The 18,932-nt window shown below is 39.3% G+C and overlaps 1 protein-coding gene across 2 annotated transcripts in view; it reads right to left on the bottom strand.

Moving 5' to 3' along the window:
• RELN (reelin) overlaps positions 1 to 18,932 on the bottom strand; it is a 282,225-nt gene that overhangs the window by 148,704 nt on the left and 114,589 nt on the right. For both annotated transcript variants that reach the window (XM_059847390.1, XM_059847391.1), the window contains exons 4-7: positions 18,841 to 18,911; positions 10,270 to 10,302; positions 8,626 to 8,704; positions 1,796 to 1,892 (exon numbers count right to left, since the gene is read on the bottom strand). In XM_059847390.1, coding sequence (XP_059703373.1) covers positions 1,796 to 1,892; positions 8,626 to 8,704; positions 10,270 to 10,302; positions 18,841 to 18,911 — 280 coding nt within the window. The remainder of the gene's footprint in view (positions 1 to 1,795; positions 1,893 to 8,625; positions 8,705 to 10,269; positions 10,303 to 18,840; positions 18,912 to 18,932) is intronic.

The following is an 18,932-nucleotide window of genomic DNA, read 5'->3' as shown; positions in this document are numbered from 1 at the left end:
TGTTGTGAAATTGCCAAAACAACTACAAATGAGAAACAGGTTGGTTCTAAGACAGTAGGTATTTAAATGTATGTCCAAACTCAAAAATAGAATTAGATCACACCTCTGGCCTGAACACTCCTGTGCTCATCCATGGTGTTAAGCCATTAGCATGTTCCTGCAGAAGGGTTTGATTTTTTCTGCAGCACTGCCATAATATTTATAAATACTTTCATTTTTAGGCTGGTAACTGTTTATAAGCATGATGATGTTTTTCAGATGATTATTTAATCACACCACTTTGGTAGCATAACAAATGTTTTCCAAATTCCTGGTGCCATGGTAGTGCTACTTTACCACACAGCAACATGACAAATGCAGTCCAGGACTGGATTTTGAAGCCAATTCCTGATTACTAAGGATAGTCTAAATTGCATATCAGCAGGGAGGAGACAGCTAATGAATGACAGTTCAAAACCCTCAGAGCTGGGACCCTGGGTTTGTTAAATATCATAAATAGATTTTTTTCCAAGTAGTGTCACCTATACTCAGTACTACAACCAAAAATGAATTTTAAAAATGGGAAAAATACCCCAGTGGTGTGACTTCCCTTTTGCACAGGACATAAACCAATGCAGGCATTCTCAAGACAGTTAGCAAAGCACAGCACATTCAAACAGGATGCAAAGTAGCAGAGAGGCCATTTAACATCCCTGACAGGATTCCCTGGCTGGAGCTGGTTGCAAGGGAAATCCTATTTGATCTGTAAAATCTCTAAATTAGTTTTGTATGTGTTGGTTACTTTATTCACCACATCAGCAATATCTACATTGGATTTGTGTCATTCTGCTCCCAGTTAAGGATGTAAAATTAACCCTGTGAAAAGAAATTTAGTGTCTGAAATGAAGGGAAGATGCCAGGCAAAAACCACTTCTGTTTTATGGCCCTCTTCCATGTTTGCTCTTCAAATAGCTCTAATCAGCCTCCCCCTCCATTCAGAAGACTGTTGAAAACATGAAAATTAATTCTGAATTACATGGGCTTTGATCTGGCCTTTTAATTTTTCAGTTCTTTCCAAAGCTCCCCTTATATGTACATCATTGCAGCTAGCTGCTCAGCATCAGCATGTGGGCATTGGTTTATGTATTGCAATTCATTTTCCACACCCAGATGACCTCAAGTTAATGCAAATTGCACTTGTTTCTTACAGCAATTTTATGACCAAACCACCCCCCAACAAAATGAATTCTGTCCCATTCATCAAGACTCAATCTGTTACATACACTTCCCTGAGACTGGCAGGTGCTTGCTCCAGGCTGCATTTAAGTGTGTAGGATGTATTGTTCACAAGTGGTGTTTTACAACCAAATTAACATTTGTCAACAGGGACAAGAAAAAACGGGACAAGACCAATAAAATAATAAAAGAAAGAATGAACCCTGTCTCTATTTAATTGTCGGATATAAAAAGAGAATGATGCCAGTTTAAAAACACAGTTCTATGTCCTTGACTTTTCAGTATTTCAGAGATACTTTAAATGACTTGGACACATGCTGGATTAAGAAATTGTCCCTTGCAAAGGAACAAAGGTTACTGCAACTATTGCAATAACCTTTGGTTAGCACCTATTGTTTAAAACACTGGGGTGTTTCTGGGTGTGCTTCTATGGACCTACCACCTTGTTCAGAAGCATCTCTGCTAAATACCAAACGTTCTGGCTGTTGGTAATCCTGATTCAAATCCCAACATCCCTGCAGCTGACACAGTTTCCCAGCCTTCAGCCCCAGCCCTGGCAGAGGGGGCAGCCTTCACTTACCAGCTCTCTGGGGCCGTATGGCTCGCAGAAGGTGGCGGCGTTGCCGTGCATTATCACTCCACAGTGTCCCCCAACCTCGCAGTTACTGCACTCAGACCTGCAGGGAGAGCACACCGTGTTCAGAAGGGACAGCAGAGACTGGATGTTTGAGACTGTGCAAACTGTAAAATCAGACTGTTGAGTCTTGGCGTTTAGATTGGGCTGTTTGTTATCATGGTGCTGAACACAACGGTAGGGCAGCTGTAAGTGTGAACCACTGGAGCTGCCTCTTGTGAAAGGCCCTGGTGATTCAGTGTTTGCGCTCTGCAAGCTGCCCCTCCTCTGCAGTGGGGCGTCCCTGCTCATTGAATGCAAAGCATCTCACCATGGGAAACCAAGCTGAAATCTTACATATATACATATACCCTGAAGCTACTCTTCTTACAAAACCCTTGTGAACATTTCATTTACCATAAGTAAACCTGCCATCATGGAGTTACCATAGAGAACAGCTGAGGACAAGTGGCTGGGATCAGCCCCACTCCTGCTTGCAGGGCTATTTCCCCAAAGGCCAGGCTTGAGGCTGCAGTGTAACATGGCCTTTGCTGTTGCTTCTATTTGTATTTGTCATATTCCATATTCCTAGTAACAGAGTTGCTACTCTACCCACCTTTTGGGGGAAAAACTATGAAGAAAATCTCAGAGAGGCTGGTAAGTGCTTCAGAGAAAATTAATTACATCTGTCCTTATCCTTCTTATTTTAATCTGAAGGACTTTGTGGGCAGCCTGACTGAAGAATGTAGGGAAAGGGCTGCCTCCCCCAACTTCTAGGATTAGTGTATTAGATCTTGGCATGAGGTCCACATTTTCAAAACACATTGGATATGCTCCTGATCCCCAACAAGCTGCCTGCAATGGTGCTGGCCAACATTGCCTTTGGGCATCCAAAGCTCAACTTAAACATCAAACCTCCAGGGAAACCCTTTTTCCAGAAAAAACATCAGACATAAAAATGTTTGAGTTGTTTTTCCTGTATGAGCATGCCAGTGAAGTAATTCAGCAATTCACACTGATAGCATTTAGGATTTTGAATTTAAGCAGCAAAATAAAATGTTCTAATAAAGTAGTACAGTTCAAATCAACATCAGTGAATTAATATTTACTTACAGAAGTCACAGTCAGCAAATAATTTTATTTCTCAATAAAAGGCAAGAAGAGAGCATGTGAGTGAATAACGTGGTACTTTTAGAGAAAGCACAGAAGCAGAGTTCACAGGGGACATGTTTTGTTGCTATCTAAATTTCACTTGATCCTGAAGTTCCGACAACTGAACTTGAGCAGAGAAACAGGAACAAGAAGAATTTCTGGGATTCTGTAGGATTCTGGCTGTTATAAAAATTATTTTCATTGTATGCTCCTACATTTTTGAATTTTATAGTGGAGCATCTACCTGGCCTCCTGATATGAGCAAAGAGACAGATATGGCAGGAAAACTTTGCCACGGATACTTTGTAGGGACCACTCAGTCCTTCCCGAAAGGTCAGGCTACATAATCTAAGGGATATTTTAATTCTCTAATTCTCATATTAGAACAGATAAAAAGTGATTAATCTGTTTTACTTCTGTAATGGGGTCTATGAAATATTGTCTGGAAATCCAGAAACACTGTCCTGCTAATACAGCAGTTTCATCATTGGTTGTCTTTTCCAGGATGACTCCTCTCATACAAAATTGGATGGCTGTTGGTAATCCTGATTCAAACCTTTGTGCTGTCTTTGAAGTGCATTACCTTTGACAATAAACTGCTCATTAGCTTGACAAGAATGCTTGAAGAGCAAGATAATTGATCTGCTGCTCCTCAGATCATCGTCATAGTACTATGTGTTTAGAAACGATCCAATTTGCTCCTCTCCTGGTGCAGACAGGAAGGTTAATTTCTTTTCTATTTATACAAACAGAAGACAGTATTAATTGCCCTGGCTGGGTGTTGTTTTCTACATTATCTTTCTCACCTGTCTGGTCTAAAATCTTAGCACATTCAAACCACTTCAGCCTTCTCTTCACAGCCGGTCCTCGCTGCCGCTGCTGACATGCGTCGCGTTTATCGAGATGACTTCTCCACAGACCTGCCATCTCTCTCATCTCTGGCTTAGACAGTCCCACCTCTCTCTGCTATTGTTCTTCACTTTGCTGAGGGGGAAACATCTGCTGTTTCCTCACCCCTATTTGTCATTTCTTTTCCCTCTACAATACCTGAGTACGTGGATATAATATTGACTGATGTCTTTTGTGATGTCTGAACCATAAAGAAGATAAACATCTCAAACTGTCAAGAGATTTTTAAACATAAATCTTTCTGAAGTTTAATCCCACAGTTTTAGAGCAATTTGGAAACCACTTTAGGACCTCTCCCTCCTGTCACAAAGCTTTCCTCAACCTCTTTGCCACTGGAAATATCACTGTACCTGTACATTTCTCATATGCCATGAAGAAGTGATGACCAAGAGAATCTCTGTTTCTTATTGATTGATTTTACGAGCTCAACTATTCTTCATGTCATCTTTGACAAGTGTGCCTTCTGTAAGTGACTGCTGCTTGGTGTGCTGATAGCTTTTGAGATGAAACATGACATCAAATTGGGAAGGAGAGTTTAGCCAGCAACACACCCCTGTACTGTCTCTTTCTCCTTTAAATGTACTGAATCCCCTGCTTTCTCCAGTTCTGCTATTAAAACTGTTTTATACAGAAACATGTATTAATGCCAACATTTATTCTTTACTAATTTATGCATTTCCTAACATTAGATCATTTATTGTAGGATTAAACAGAGGGGTTTTTTGGTATTTGTTCTTGTTTAGCCTGGTTTAGTTCTTATATAGCACCTTCTTTATGCCCTCCACTGCAGTTTTATGAGGTTACACGGAAGCAAGATGGTCACAGGAACAGATGCTCAATGACCTAGACAATCTTCATACTACACATACTGAACCTCTACCCATCCAGCCATTCCCTGGAAAGTGGTACTGGTGCAGATTCCCTTTCCCTACTGAAGAAATCAGTTACTTCCATGGTTCCTGAGCTTTCTGATTTAACAATGTCCTGTCAGTTTTCAGAAAGTCTTGTGGACACTAATGGCTTGTATTATTTCAATTTTCTAATTGAAAAATGTACTAAGCACCTCTAGTTAGTTCAACAAGTCAGCAGCGGCTGGCTGAGCAAGGACATTGGTGCTGCATTTATGATGGTGGGGGAATCTCTTACCCACCTCAACTTCCACAACTGGTACACGTGAGATACATAATACATTGGACATTTATGATTGTGTGAAACATATTTTTTTCACAAGACATGAGATCTTTGTAAGGTTGGTGGCAAATAAAACCCAAGAAAAGAGGAAATCTTTGCTTAAGTATGCAGGCTTTTGCCTACGGGTTGGGGACTTTGGGAATCACCATATTCTGACATGACTGGACACTGGAAGAAAAGATTATAAACATTAGTTAGACACACCATACAAGAAGATTTTCATAGTGGGTGGTTTCCCAAGAAAATGAGAAAATGCTCCCATTCCTGCATTCCCAGCAGAGAAATCCTCCTTCTTTGTTCTATGCTTCATCTATGTTCACATAAGGATGTGTCCTCTCCTGTTGCCTCCTCTCTCCCTGTCCCTTTCCCACTTTAGCAATTTCTCCTGTTTTCTTTCAGTCACCAAATTTTTGATTTAGGTAAGGAACTGTAGTGCTGTGACTTTTCTTTTACAAAGAGCCTTTCCTTTCTCTTCCTTCTGCAGCTCCAAAAACACTTGCAGCCACTCCTCTGTTTCTGAGCCTCCAAAGAAACAGATGGCTGCTGGGAATGATGTGTCTTACAATGCATTTGAAAGAGCAGGCAGTCACTCTCAAAATCATACAGTGCCCTTGTGCAAAATAGTTATTTGATGCGAGGCCTCTCCCAGCTATGGAGTGACACACAGGCTCTGCTGGGACTCATAAAATTGGACACATAGAGAGGATATGAACTGTTTAGCTGGTGTTCTTGGATGGTACATCTCTGCCAGGGCTGCACAGGCCAAAAGGAGAAGCAGGAGTGGAAAATATTAATCACTTCCCAGACAGTGTTATGTAGGATTTGGGAAGAAAAGATTGGAGGAAAATACAAGCAGTTCTCTTTTCATCTGTACACAAATAATGGCTTAGAAACGACTGGAGTGGCTGGGTGTAAGTGGCCCCATGGCATGGCCCTGCTGGGGTCTGCACACACCAGGCAGCTGCTCCACACAGAGCAGGCTGAACAGAGCTGGAAATGCTGCTCCAGCACTCACTGCAATTGGTTGTGGAAAAGATGGGATTTTAGCAGCTGCCAGGGGAAAAAACACAATTTTAGGGTGGATGGCAACAACTGTTAATAATTCCTGATTTTGCTCCCACTAGACAATCAAATGAGAATGAGCTTTCTGCTGCTAAGTGATTCCTCACTGGAGGCAGAGCTACTGCAGAAATTCTTTGTGCTGAAAAGCTCATGATACATCATTATGGTTTTCTTTTATTTGTGCTCCACTTTTGTTTAGCATTGCTGAAAATGCTGGCTTTCTGCTATTACAGGAAAATCTGTCTCAGGATTGTGGTGAGTTTTTGGACTGTCTCCTAGCACCCACCTCTCTGCACTGACTCACCAAGCAAGGTGGTGAAGTTTATTCCAGGGGGACCAAATCCACATCCGGGGAACAAAAGGAGCTGAAGACTGGGGGGTGTTTTAATCTGAAATTTCTCTGTTGAGACTTCTATAAGCAAGGATGAATTTAAAGTTGAGAGCAATGGATAAATAAATTATGGAGGCTCCCAACAGACAAGTCCTCTGTGAATTATGAGGCATCTGCAGGGAAATAATGCCTCTTCTCAATTCTTTCCACTCAAGTCCATTTAACACACTGCTGCTAAAGCTATCTACCTTGGCAGCTATTCTGCAACCCATTAAGAGTCCTTGATCTGTCTATGCCCATCAAGAAAGAGGGGTTTTTTATTATAGTATCACACGTCCTTAATGCCTCTAGTCCAGAAAAAACATTTAAAGAGCTGATACAAAAGGAACAAGAGGAGCAAAAATGGTAGGCACACATTAAGACCTGTCAAAATGAGCATGTACAAAATAAAAATATCTGTAAAATTCTGTAAACCACAGAATTTTTACATAAGATGGCTAAGCTATGAAAGATCTGCACAGATGGAAAGTTGTGACAGTCCTTAGTAAATAGGAAAATGAAGTCAAATGTCAGAATGAATGTATTAACTAACAAACACAGGTAAGTGCTAAAATGCTCATCAAGGATTTATTTGAACAAGATAAACCAACTCAGTAAAATATTTCTGTGTCTTGTATGAATTAAAACAATAAAGTTAATTATATTTATGAAATAGGATTGAAGGAAATAGAAAACTCAGAAGCAATCATATATAAAAAAGGAGGCTCCAACCTTCAAAACTTCATATTAAGACCAAAAGATGTGTTTATCTGGGTATTTTGTACTGTATGTACACTCACTATACAGAACAGAATTAGTTTTGTACTAAGAGAGATGTAGAACTGTCTGTTCTGGGACACTGCACACATACATTAAATGGTTGTCTATCTTTATGATCACTGTGGTGGTAAAATTATTAATATTTAAGATTCAGAAGTCTGTCTTAGAGTTATCTTTGCTAAAAGAACACTCCTTTTGACTAAAAGCTAACAGTCTGCCACTGTTTCCAACTCCCACCTTTGGAGGTAAGGGAGCACTGGGGGATTACTCCTATAGGCTCCACCAAGAGTTATCCCTCCATATTGTCCTGTTATTTACTGTTGGACAACTCAGGACTATGGCAGTGACTTAATGAGCCCACTCCTCCCAGGGATTGATATTTGACTTTATTAACATTGAAGTGATTATTTTTCCTCAGCTCTCCCCTTGTTTTCTGAACCAGTGCAGGGGTTGGGGCTCTGCAATCCCTTGGCAGAGAATGGGAGAGCAGAGGGAGAGGTGGTGTCTGAGAGCTCTCTCACTGTGCTCACAGTTCATAAACCTGCTGCCTGACCTGCCCTAAGGTGTACCTGCCTTGTTATGCATGGGAAGGTTGAGATTCTTCTATAGCCTCTACTGGTTAAAGAACAATAACATCTTGTGCTGGCTGTTTCAGACACAGACTGTGGTAATGTGAATGACCCTATTCAGGAATCCCAAACCCCCCCAAACCCTAGCAATTGGAAGTTGCTGTATAGAACTGAGAAGTGAAGTGTTTTCCTCCTCATACATTACAAAAGTCCTGAAAAAGTGTGCCTTCCACAAAAAAAAAGGAAAAAGAAATTCAACCTCAAACATTTTCATCACATGAATATTAGACAGAGGTATTTCATTCCAGCTGGGGTTTTTTGGGGGGTTTTCTTCTGTTTTTTTTAACCATTTGGAAACACTTCAGTTCAGTTTGGAAGGAATTATTGCTATAGTTAGCTTCACCAAAAACATGTACAACATGAGATTAGAAAAAGAATTGAAACAACAAAGATTAATTATTGAAATTCTTCTCCTTTTTGATAAAAATCTGTGTTTTCAGGAAGTCAAAATCTTCATTCATAAATATTCACTGAGCTCAGCTCTAGTCCCTCTATTTTTGGATTATTTAAAAATTTGAAATAAACAAGAATTTGTCATCCACTTCAATGTGCTTAGAATTTCTCAGTCACTCATTAATGAATTAATTAATAAACCAAAATATTTAGGTCCTAATGAAGCAAACCCACACTTTAGCTTATACTTAATTTCATTCAATACATGTTTTCATTTGCTCAAATGCTTGTAAAGGAGTGCAGAAACTCACCACATGGTAGGATTCAATTCTTGCTGATGGTAAGAGTCAAAGTCATCTCGTAGGATAATGCTGTCACTGTGCATCTCAGCTGCAAAGAAAACAAAGCAATATAGGAAAAAAAATCCAGTGCAATCATCCCATGCTTTCTAAGTGTTGCCTTACCTAAAGAAATGCATTGTAAAATGCATTTTAGATGTCTAAAAATCTGCTTTTTCTGGTTAAGCTATTTATAAAAGCCAGGGTTTCTTAGTTACAGGTCTTTTTCCATACTATGGATCATAGTACTACAAAAAAATTTAAAAGTGCCCCCATCATGAAAGTGTGATGGCTATGGAAAGATGGAGCCATCAAGTACACACTAAATCTTTTAAGAAGTTTTGTTCTGAATTGTTGGTTTTCTGAACGTTTAGGAAATAATCCTTCCAAATCCAGATTCTGCAAACATGGGCACAAGAATGGATGAGAAGTCCTAATGAGTGTATTACAGATCTTACAGTCAGGGGAGACATTTTGACAACTCAGAAGCAAAAATCCATGAGCTCATTGGAATTTCTCTGCTGCTATCAGCAGGCCTGGCAGAAAAGGTCAACTTATCTAAGGAACATAAACTGTGAGCTATGTTATGCAAATATTTCTCACCACTGTTCTGCAAGCTTTGGACTCCAATATTCTACCTAGATTTACTGTCTCATTAATGTATGATGACCAATAAACTCACTTTGGCACCTCTGATTGTGTTAGACAGATCCTCCTCTACAAATACTTCCACTAAATGAATGAAGTAACTGTGACCTGCTATTTAAACTGAGGAAGAATGCCAGAATCTGTCCTGGACTAATCAAATTGCAGCAGAAGGGTTGGTGGATGCAGGGAGCAGCAGTGCCTTGCTCCAGGGTCCACCTGGGAGGTGCACTGGCACAAAACCTTCCTCACAGTAACCCTGCCCTGGTGTGAGGTGCAGTCCCACACTGAAGGTTATGGGACATAGAATCAGAGAATGATTTGGGTTGAAAGAGACCTTAAAAGTCATCTAATCCTAACACCTCTGCCATGGGCAGGGACACCTCCCACTGTACCAGAATGTTCAAAATCACATCCAACCTGGCCCTGAACACTTCCAGGGATGGACCAACCACAGCTTCTCTGGAAACCTATTCCAGTGTCTGACCAACCTGACAGCTAATCTAAACCTGCCCTCTTTCATTTTAAAGCCCTTTATTCCCCCTTGTTCTCTTACTATAAGGCCTTGAAAAAATTCCTCTCCAGCTTTCTTGCAGCCCCTTTTAGGGGGCTCTAATGTCTCACTGAAGCCTTCCCTTCTCCAGGCAGAACAATCCCAACTCTTCCAGCCTGTTTTCATAGGAAGAGTGCTCCAGTCCTGGCTCTCTTGCAAACAGATTGTCTAACATAACTAGGACCAAAAGGTCTGCAGCATGATATACTCACACTGCAAGGAGCCAAAGACAATAAAGAGCAATAAAAACCACAATGAAGAAACAACTAATCAGAATTAGATATAATTAATTCAATTTTATATTAATCTCATTTTTATTTGAATCCCTCAGACCTTGTTTAATGTGACTTCACAGATTTTTTTATTATAATAAAGTCAATGATACTGAGTTTAAATAGTAAGAATGAAAAATCACCTACCTAGGTGAGGATGTAAGGGAGCTTCTGTCGGGGCTGTGGAAAACAAAGACACGCAGTGCATTAATACTTTTTAAAACAAATTGTACAACATATACTCTCTTAAATCAGCTGTTCCAGTAGTTTAATTGTGAAAAATGTGATAGACCCCCAAAGTTTCAAAAATATAATAGGAAAACAAAAATAATTGTTCTCTTAATTAAAATAAGCATTGAAATAAATAAAAGTCAGTATTGGTTTTACAGAAATGTAAAAAAGATCAATTCAAGTCTAGAATGATGAGGTATTGTTAAAAATAATTTGTATTAAAATTCAATAGCTCAAGGGCTGACAAAGACAGTGGAAATTAGGCTCAACAACAGAAATTGTCTAGGAGAGGTAAAAAATGCCATTTTTGATCTTTTATACTACACTGAACAACATTTTACTGGGCATATTATTGGGAGAAGTAATCCAAATATTCCTAGGGCAACAAGTAACAGATTAACTCTGAAAATCCCAATATCAAACACTTATATGAAAGCATGTTTTTGCAGGTAATGCTGATCAATTCCCCAGCAGGTCTCTGCCTCCCAAGAAACACCAGAATGTTGTAAAGACACTGCATGGGGGGCACGTGAAATGGCACAAGTTTGTTCAGTAATCTTCTTCTGACTCTTTGCAACAGGAGTCTTGGTGTAGCATTGCACAAATGGAACCAGACTGTATCTGAAAGGGCACAGCTACATAAAAATATCTGGGGAGGTCTAGAAGCTATCTAACACAGAGTGCTAGATAGCCCATGGCAGCTGGAACCCACACCCATAGCCTTGCTGGAACTTAAATCCAAAGTAGGTTACGTCTCTTTCAGGGAGGCCAAAGGGGTGCATATACCCAAGCTCCTGGGAAGCAGCTACCTATTTGTCCATCAGTACCATGGAGCTGTATTTCCAGCTGTCTTTTGGGCTTTGGTAAAATAGAACCACCAAAAGAGAGATTTTTATAGGCCAAGATTCATTTGATGATTCTGTGTTTTTTGTTGGGCACTGACCTAAATTGTAGCAGTACTCCTGATTTCTTCAGCATATTTGCAAAAAAATACTGAATTACTGCAATTTCTGTCATAACATCTGACAAATTAAAAATAGATTAAAAATAAACATAAAAATGAATGCAGCAATCTGTGTACAGCTCTCACACACAGTCATCTGAATAGAAAGTCCAATACAAATCTCAAGAATTTTGTTTTTCTCTTCCTGCTTAGTCCTTAAATACTGGGTTTGCAAGGAGGCATGCAATTTCAAGTAATGAAATTGCAACATGTCATGGAGAAGTAGGTGATGGAGAAGACTGAGCAGTCAACAAATGAGCTATCTGCCGACCAGAAAATGATAGCAAGCAATCTGGATTTACCTTAAACAGAAAATTTCCATTGAACAGACTTACCAATTAGAGGAGTGACATGCTTTACACCATCCACTAACCATATAAATATATACATATGTGTGTGCATATACATCTCTCCCCTAACCTTATGTACATGTATCCATATGTATGCATACATACACACACACATATGTACATGCATACATATACACATAGGCATTTATAGGTATGTATGCATGCATATATAAGGGGGTGTGTGTGTGTGTATATTTATACACAAACTGCAAACCACCATGGAAAACTTTACTGCAGCTGAGAGAAAAGACCTTCTTAAGAGTCTGGTTTCGTTTCAGAAATCTGAAATATTTTTTCCTTTTCATGGCTAACTTGCTTCATTTTTATATAAGAAAATCACCCATGCTGCTTTGTCTTCCCTAGAAAAAATGCCAACAATGACTCTAGCAACGGCCAAGACCTCTCATCATGCTGGTACAAAATCTGGAGAAATACAACTCTTGCATGTTAAGCTTGGCACTGTCTCCAGAATAGTGCTGGACTACACTGGTGAATCCTACTGTGAAAACTGCATTTTTCCCTTGGAGCCCCAGGTATTGTGTTTCTCCATGGGAATATGTAAATTTCACCAGAAACCTTTTAAAAATTATTTGCACAAAGAAATGGATCAAACTGGACTAGCTGAATTATTTCCCAGATTAGGCAACACAAACTGTTCTGTATTTTGCCTGCAGGAAAAGAAGCACATTTTGGCATGGGATTTGTAATGCTCCTGTAAGACTCCTGTTCCAAGAGGCTAGGTTTAAAATACAATCTCTGTCCCTGATGTTCCCTTCTCAGTAGTTCCAGAGCAGCACTGAGGGGTGATCTGCTGTGAACACAGGGGTGGCTTAGAGCCATCCTGCCAGTCTCACCTACGAGGAGCATGGTCATGCCAGGACACATCATGGGCAGACTCACCAATTGCCCAAGCAAATCTCATTGGCCTTTGAAAGTAGCTCAACAGAAAGAGATCACCTTCTCCAAGGAGAGCAGTTCAGACCTCCAAATGAGAAGGAAGGGCTGTGTTACCATTCACCCCAGGTTGTTTGGCATGGCTCTTTGAAAGAGGCTTTCTGTGGAAAGGGCTCCAGCCAGTCATGAATGAAATGATGCAAAATTTCAGCATTCAGCAAAAACGCACAGGTATAGCACAAACTTGGCATCTTTACATTTGGAAACTCTTTTGATTTCACCATTATTTAATAAAACTGGCTTTTTAGGTGATTAAAAAATACAGACTTGGGATCTGAGACTTTTCCCTGACATGGCTCTTCCACCACATGCATAGTAGGTTGCACACCAAAACTGCTCACCAATAAAATGAAAGGAAGGAAATGGTGCAGGTCCATACTAATGCTACTGATCAATCATTTAAAAATTAGAGGTGGAACTATGCAAACACTTCATGCTAGACAAAAAGGTTGTTGTTACAAGAATAGACTTTATGCTGGGGAGAGGTTTCCTAAATCTTTACAGGATCTAAGAAGCCCAAGTGTTTTTGCCTCAGGAATTCTGATTGTAATTCAAATTCCTGAGCTGAATATGACAAAAGGGTGTGAGGGTAGCATTCAATGAGTGATAAACACAGACTTTATTCTCTCTATAAACAATTTTTGCATTACATTTTATATTTCATTGCGAAACAGCACTGGGATGATCTTCAAGTGTTGTATTTCAGGCCCACCAATAACAGAAATTCAAAACATAACACAAAACTAATTATAGTTTTTAAAAAAAATATTAGTAGTAAAAGCAGTAGTTGTTTTAAAATATTTTCCAATCTGCCTTTCTAATCAATATATAGAACTACTTACTTTAAAATAACGTGGATTTTTCCATAAGCCATACAGTGTGGCTCATGTCAAATGAAGTTTTTTTTGTATAAAATGACAAAGATAAAAGAAATGCTACACTGCAGAATAGCTATACAGTGCAATGACATAAATTTATAATTTAAAAGGAATTATACAATACTTCAGACTGAGAATGAAAAAGAAAGACCATCTCAGTTCATATTTTAATCCATTATTCGCTTTGTTAGATGTTCCTTAGGCACATGGTTGGATGGTTTTAAATTTAAACCCAGTATTTGTGTGGCTCCAAAATGCATCTTAGCTTGAATGAAAATGTTGTACCTTTTTAAAAAGTAAAGTAAATGAATTTATTATTTGATTTTTTAACCAGCATCCTGGGTATATAGAGAGCTTGACAAGAGATGAATTGTACTGAGCAAAGAATGGAAGCAGAGCTCAACTGAGGTCACAATCTAAGAGGTATCAGCAAATACAATATGAGAAAATGTAAGGAAACGTAGAGTGCTTGCCTTGTCTTGCAAGACAGTCCTTTGGCAAGGAAAAGAAGAGCAGAAAGGATGCAACACAAAGTGATTCAGAGAAAGGCCACAGTCAAACTGAAAGCATGAGAATCTTGAGGAAGCTAATGGGGAATTCAAAAGTCAGTGGGGACATTGTAGGGCTCTGTGTCACTGGGATGAGGGAGAATGGGGGAATGTTTTGGAGTAAAAGGTTAAATTTTTCTGTGGATGAAATAAGGCTGCTGAAAGGTTAAGCCAATTTAAATATGCCCCTTTTTGGTTAAACTGGAAGGGAAATATTGAAGAAATGGGAAGGGAATGTCATCTTCTAGAAACTGGAATATGAGGAGAAAAGAAACAATTTGTTGGTGGTCTTTTTGTCAGTGAAAACATGAGAAACAAAATCATTAAACATGGTAATAGTCAACTGTTACATAACATTAGTCCCCATTCAGATAAAAAGAGCAAGCATAAGGCAAATTAAGCACAGAAACATCCATCTGTACTATTGACAGTCATATTCCATAGAGTTCTGGAGTCAAGACTGTGTATGGGTATAGGTAGAAAATCCAGCATAAGAAAATATTCTTAAAACCCACTAAAAAATACACCTTTTTTTTTTTTTTTCTCAGAATCCTGAACTTTGTGGGGTTTTTAATATGAAGGGAAAGTGAATTAGAGTGGCACAAATGTCTGCATGCTCCCAGACAAACACTGTGCTCAGAGTTCTGCAGCCAGGGGCCATCAGCTGTTGCTCATCAATTCATGACAAATGAGGTGTGGAGAGAGGTGTCTTCTGCTTTGCAGATTATGAAGTCTAATCTCCTTGTCATTAGCAGCCAGATGAAGATAAAAAGGGAAATAAATGCTTTTGTTTAGACTCCCTCCAATACTTTCTCTCTACTAGTAAACAAAGTTGCTATTGAATGATGGAGGCTGAGCATCCCCCAGGGAGAATCAGTGAGGTGCCCGAGGGCTGTGTTATTCTTGCTCACACATGAACTGAGGAGCTTCACACCAGCTCTACTCTCCAGTCCTCTGCTCTGTAAAATATTGCTCTGAGAGCTTGTAAAATACAAGCCTGAGATCCTGAAATCTGGTTTGCATATTTTTTTTCAGAGTGTTCCTAAATTTTACAAGGTACAAAATACACCTAAAAGGTCTTGCACAAACATTCTGGCAAAAGTTCTCAAATAAAAGATAATTGAGCCAATTCTCAAGATATTCTCAGAAATAAATATGAATCAACATGCACAATACTCAGCTTGCCTTATTTTCCATTGATTTAACTATTACCACAAGTTAAATATATGGTTTATTAAATATATTTTTACTGGCAAGAATATCATCACTCATTATGATCCTTATTTATCCTTAAAAGCATCGACAAGACAGCTACCTTTTCCAGATTCTCTTATATTTTTTTATTTTTGTTTGGGTTTCTTCCTGTTTGTTGTAGATTAACTTTTTCTGTGATAATTTTTGTCTCCTTTCTTCAATATAATTCTCATAAAATTTAAAGCTTACATCAGCTCTCCCTAGCTTCCTAAAATATGTATTATATTCTGAACACAGAGCTTTTTAAGCAATTATTTTACTTTCTTTGGTGTCTTCCCCTATGGCATCATTTCTTACTACATTTACATTATACATATGGCATTACCATCCCTTAACACCACCCTTTATCATCCTCTAATTCTCTTCAAAATACAAAAAATCACTTTCCTTTTACTGCACAAATTCCATTAACTCTATCAGGATTTATTAATGTACATCTGAGGGTGGACAACCACAGTAAACATGATTTTTGAGATTCCTTGCTACTTTCACATCTTCATGTATATCCTTTTTAGTTGGCATTAGGAAGTCTGATCCCACCTCCAGCAAACATACTTATTAAGAGGATATCCTGTAATCAATCTATGAAGTTGCCCTGTGGTTTTATTTTTCTTTACTTAATATGTCACATCACTCAGTGCAGGATTTAAGTATAGTAATGTTTAGGGCTAGAAACCGACTATAAAACCTCATTTATGTCAATCTACCTTGCTGTTTTGCATATATATTAATATGATATTTGCATCTAAATAAATTCACTAATTCTTCCTGAAAGAATCCTTTGTTTACATGAGTGGTGTTGATGAAAATTGAATAAATGAAGTAAGGTCTACTTCAAAGAAAGCCTCTTTTCTTTGAATAGGAAAATTAATTCTAATAGTATAAGGATGATAATAGTATGCAGTGGTTAGAGATTAATGCAATGCACACTGTGCTCAAGAAATAAGAACAAAAAGGCAGAGGAGAGCCTGGAAGGGGTGGGAGCAAGGGTAATGGGCAATGCAGTGGTTGAATATCCAAGTCAAGGGAACTGTGTCTGAGCTAGGAAACCAAGGGGGGAGAAGCCATGGTGAGGATAAAAATGTGGGAGAAGAGGCCAGAGAAAAACGGAGAATCTTGCACATCAGTATTGCAGGGAACTCTGATCACTGCTACAGTTGTCACATGCTGTCCACTGCTCACAGAACAGCACCTCTGGGTGACCCTTGCTAAGCCAAACCCAAGGGTTGCAGAGGTGCTGCAGTGACAACTCACACTTTAGGAATGTCTCTGAAGTGACTGTGTATTAAGCAAAGAGAATTGCTGGGAAAACCATGGGAAACAAAAAAAGTTAAAAGGATGTGGGAGACTGTAGCAAGGTAGGGAGGCTGAAGGCCCTTTCAGGGAGCTGGTGCTGGACATGGCTATCAGTGGCTGGATGGGAGGAGGAGGCAGCAAAGGGATTGTCACAGCTGAGCAGCCAGTGGGACATCTCAGCATCCTTTATACTCTGAATACAACCAATACTTAAATTCTATTTTCTCCTTGTTCTGCAGAGTTCCTGTGAACTCAGGGACAGCAAACAGTAACATAAGGACTTACTGTTCTAACCAACATAAGTGTTGCTAAAATGTTGATCTGAGGTTAGGTTATGCTCCAGAATTGCAGAACTGTAAAGCAGAGAAGGGTGAAAGAATAAAAATTTCTTTTGTCAGCTCTCCCACTAAAATCTCAGTGAACAGAATGTCTGAAGAAGGATTGTCAGGTCTGGATATAGATGGATATCTGTCTGCTTGCCTCTGTTTACCAAGGTATTTTCTTCTAGCAGGGAGAAATCTTGTTGCTTTGCCCACATTCTCCTTGACCACGTTGCCAGTTCTGACACTGACAGTCACGTATTTCCATTCAGCTCGCTTGTGCGTAGCCTTCACCACCCTGGTCACTGCCAGCTCTTTGTCACTGCCACCATATGACTCCCACCTCCCTCCCCCTTCCTTACCTGTTCTGGCTGCCCCAGACTGCCTTTGGCTGTGGCATGCTCACTCTGCAGTTATGCCTTGGAAAATTTAATCTGTTTCTCTTCTGGCTTTTGTCACTTTACGCTGATTACTCAGCATATTCACTTTTCCACTCCTGACTCACATCCATCCTGCAAGCAGCCTGTGTGAGACACCCTCCCCATCCTCCTCAGCACATCCCAAATGATGATCCTGCCAACACTTCTGTTCCAGGTCCCCACACACCTGTCTCTGAAACACTACACTTCCACACTCCCATTACAGGTGCACAACCTCCTGCTAATTAACCTCCTGTTAAATTCTCCAGATGTTCTTCCTTCGCCACAGCAAAATACATGGCTGGCCCAATCACTTTCCATCCAGATCACCATAACATTCCCTTCTCATTGCCAGCACTGTGTTACATATTTCTATTTCCTCCAAAGTATAACCAACATCCTAGCCTGCTAGCTGACATTTTTTCACCTCTCTGAATCCCTCTTCTTACTTCCACTGAGCTACAACAAAAGTGAAAACTTGAACATTGAAGTTGAAAATTTAAATATTTTCCCTCATTATCACAGAGCTACTATTAATACTGTATATGAATAACTCAAGTTATGCTCCTGAAATAATGTTCAACAGATTTTTATTGCAAAAACCATATTGCCAAACTCATAAGAAAAAACTCCCAACCTTATAGCTTTAATGTCCCCAAGAGATGTGCTTTATGGGATTTTCTCTTTTGTATTAATATGACAACACATTTCCCATTTTAAAATCTTTATTTTAAACATTTGACCCATGCTTCATTGTTTCTTTTCACATGGAAATACCACTGGAATTTTGCTGATATAACTGGAAATTCCTTTCTCTCCTGTATCAAAAATGATGGACACCTTCTCTACTTCTCACTGTCTTAATGAAGCCAGTTCAAAGCAAAGTACTGTTTGTAGACAGCAGATGACAACAGGACATTTATTTATTTTTTAGGTTATTCATTGAGAGGGTAAGCTGTGAAAACAATTAGATTTTTAAAGTTTGTGTGAGTCAAACGTTTTGCTTAGCTATAAAAATGATCAAATGTTGTATGTGACAGGCAAAAATTCAATGGCCTACTTTCACAAAAAGGGAAGGCATATTTTTCACATGTACATGTGTGAGCTGGATAGTAAACAAAGCTTTTGCTGCAGCCATATTTCTTAAAGTTAATACATTGAGGGTAAAAACTCAGCTCGTGGGTCTGACAGAAAAGAAATGTTGGCTACTACAGGCTGATTTCAGGCATGTGCATAATGCTACTTAAAGTTTTGTATATTCCCCAACACTTAGCAGAGAGGAAAAGTGGGATTCCTGGATAGATAATGGGAAGTATGAAGCTAAAGAAACTCAGTTTCAGGAATGTAAATAAGATCCTGAGTCAAGGTTTTCTATAGAATAGCTTTCATGAGGAGCAACACTGACATGCAGGTACAATGGAAAACCACATTGGCCAAATATTTTTAGAATGATGGTGACTCTTACCTCCCTGTTCACACAGCTGTTGTGCTAAGGCATCCTTGAATATAACTTGGCCCCTGTGAGTAGCTGTAGCCCTGTGAATATAAAAAAGACAA

The sequence above is a fragment of the Haemorhous mexicanus genome, chromosome 5 (assembly GCF_027477595.1).
Source record: "Haemorhous mexicanus isolate bHaeMex1 chromosome 5, bHaeMex1.pri, whole genome shotgun sequence".
Taxonomy (NCBI): domain Eukaryota; kingdom Metazoa; phylum Chordata; class Aves; order Passeriformes; family Fringillidae; genus Haemorhous; species Haemorhous mexicanus.
The sequence above is the reverse complement of the archived record's forward strand: the minus strand, read 5'-3'. Positions and strand labels throughout refer to the sequence as shown.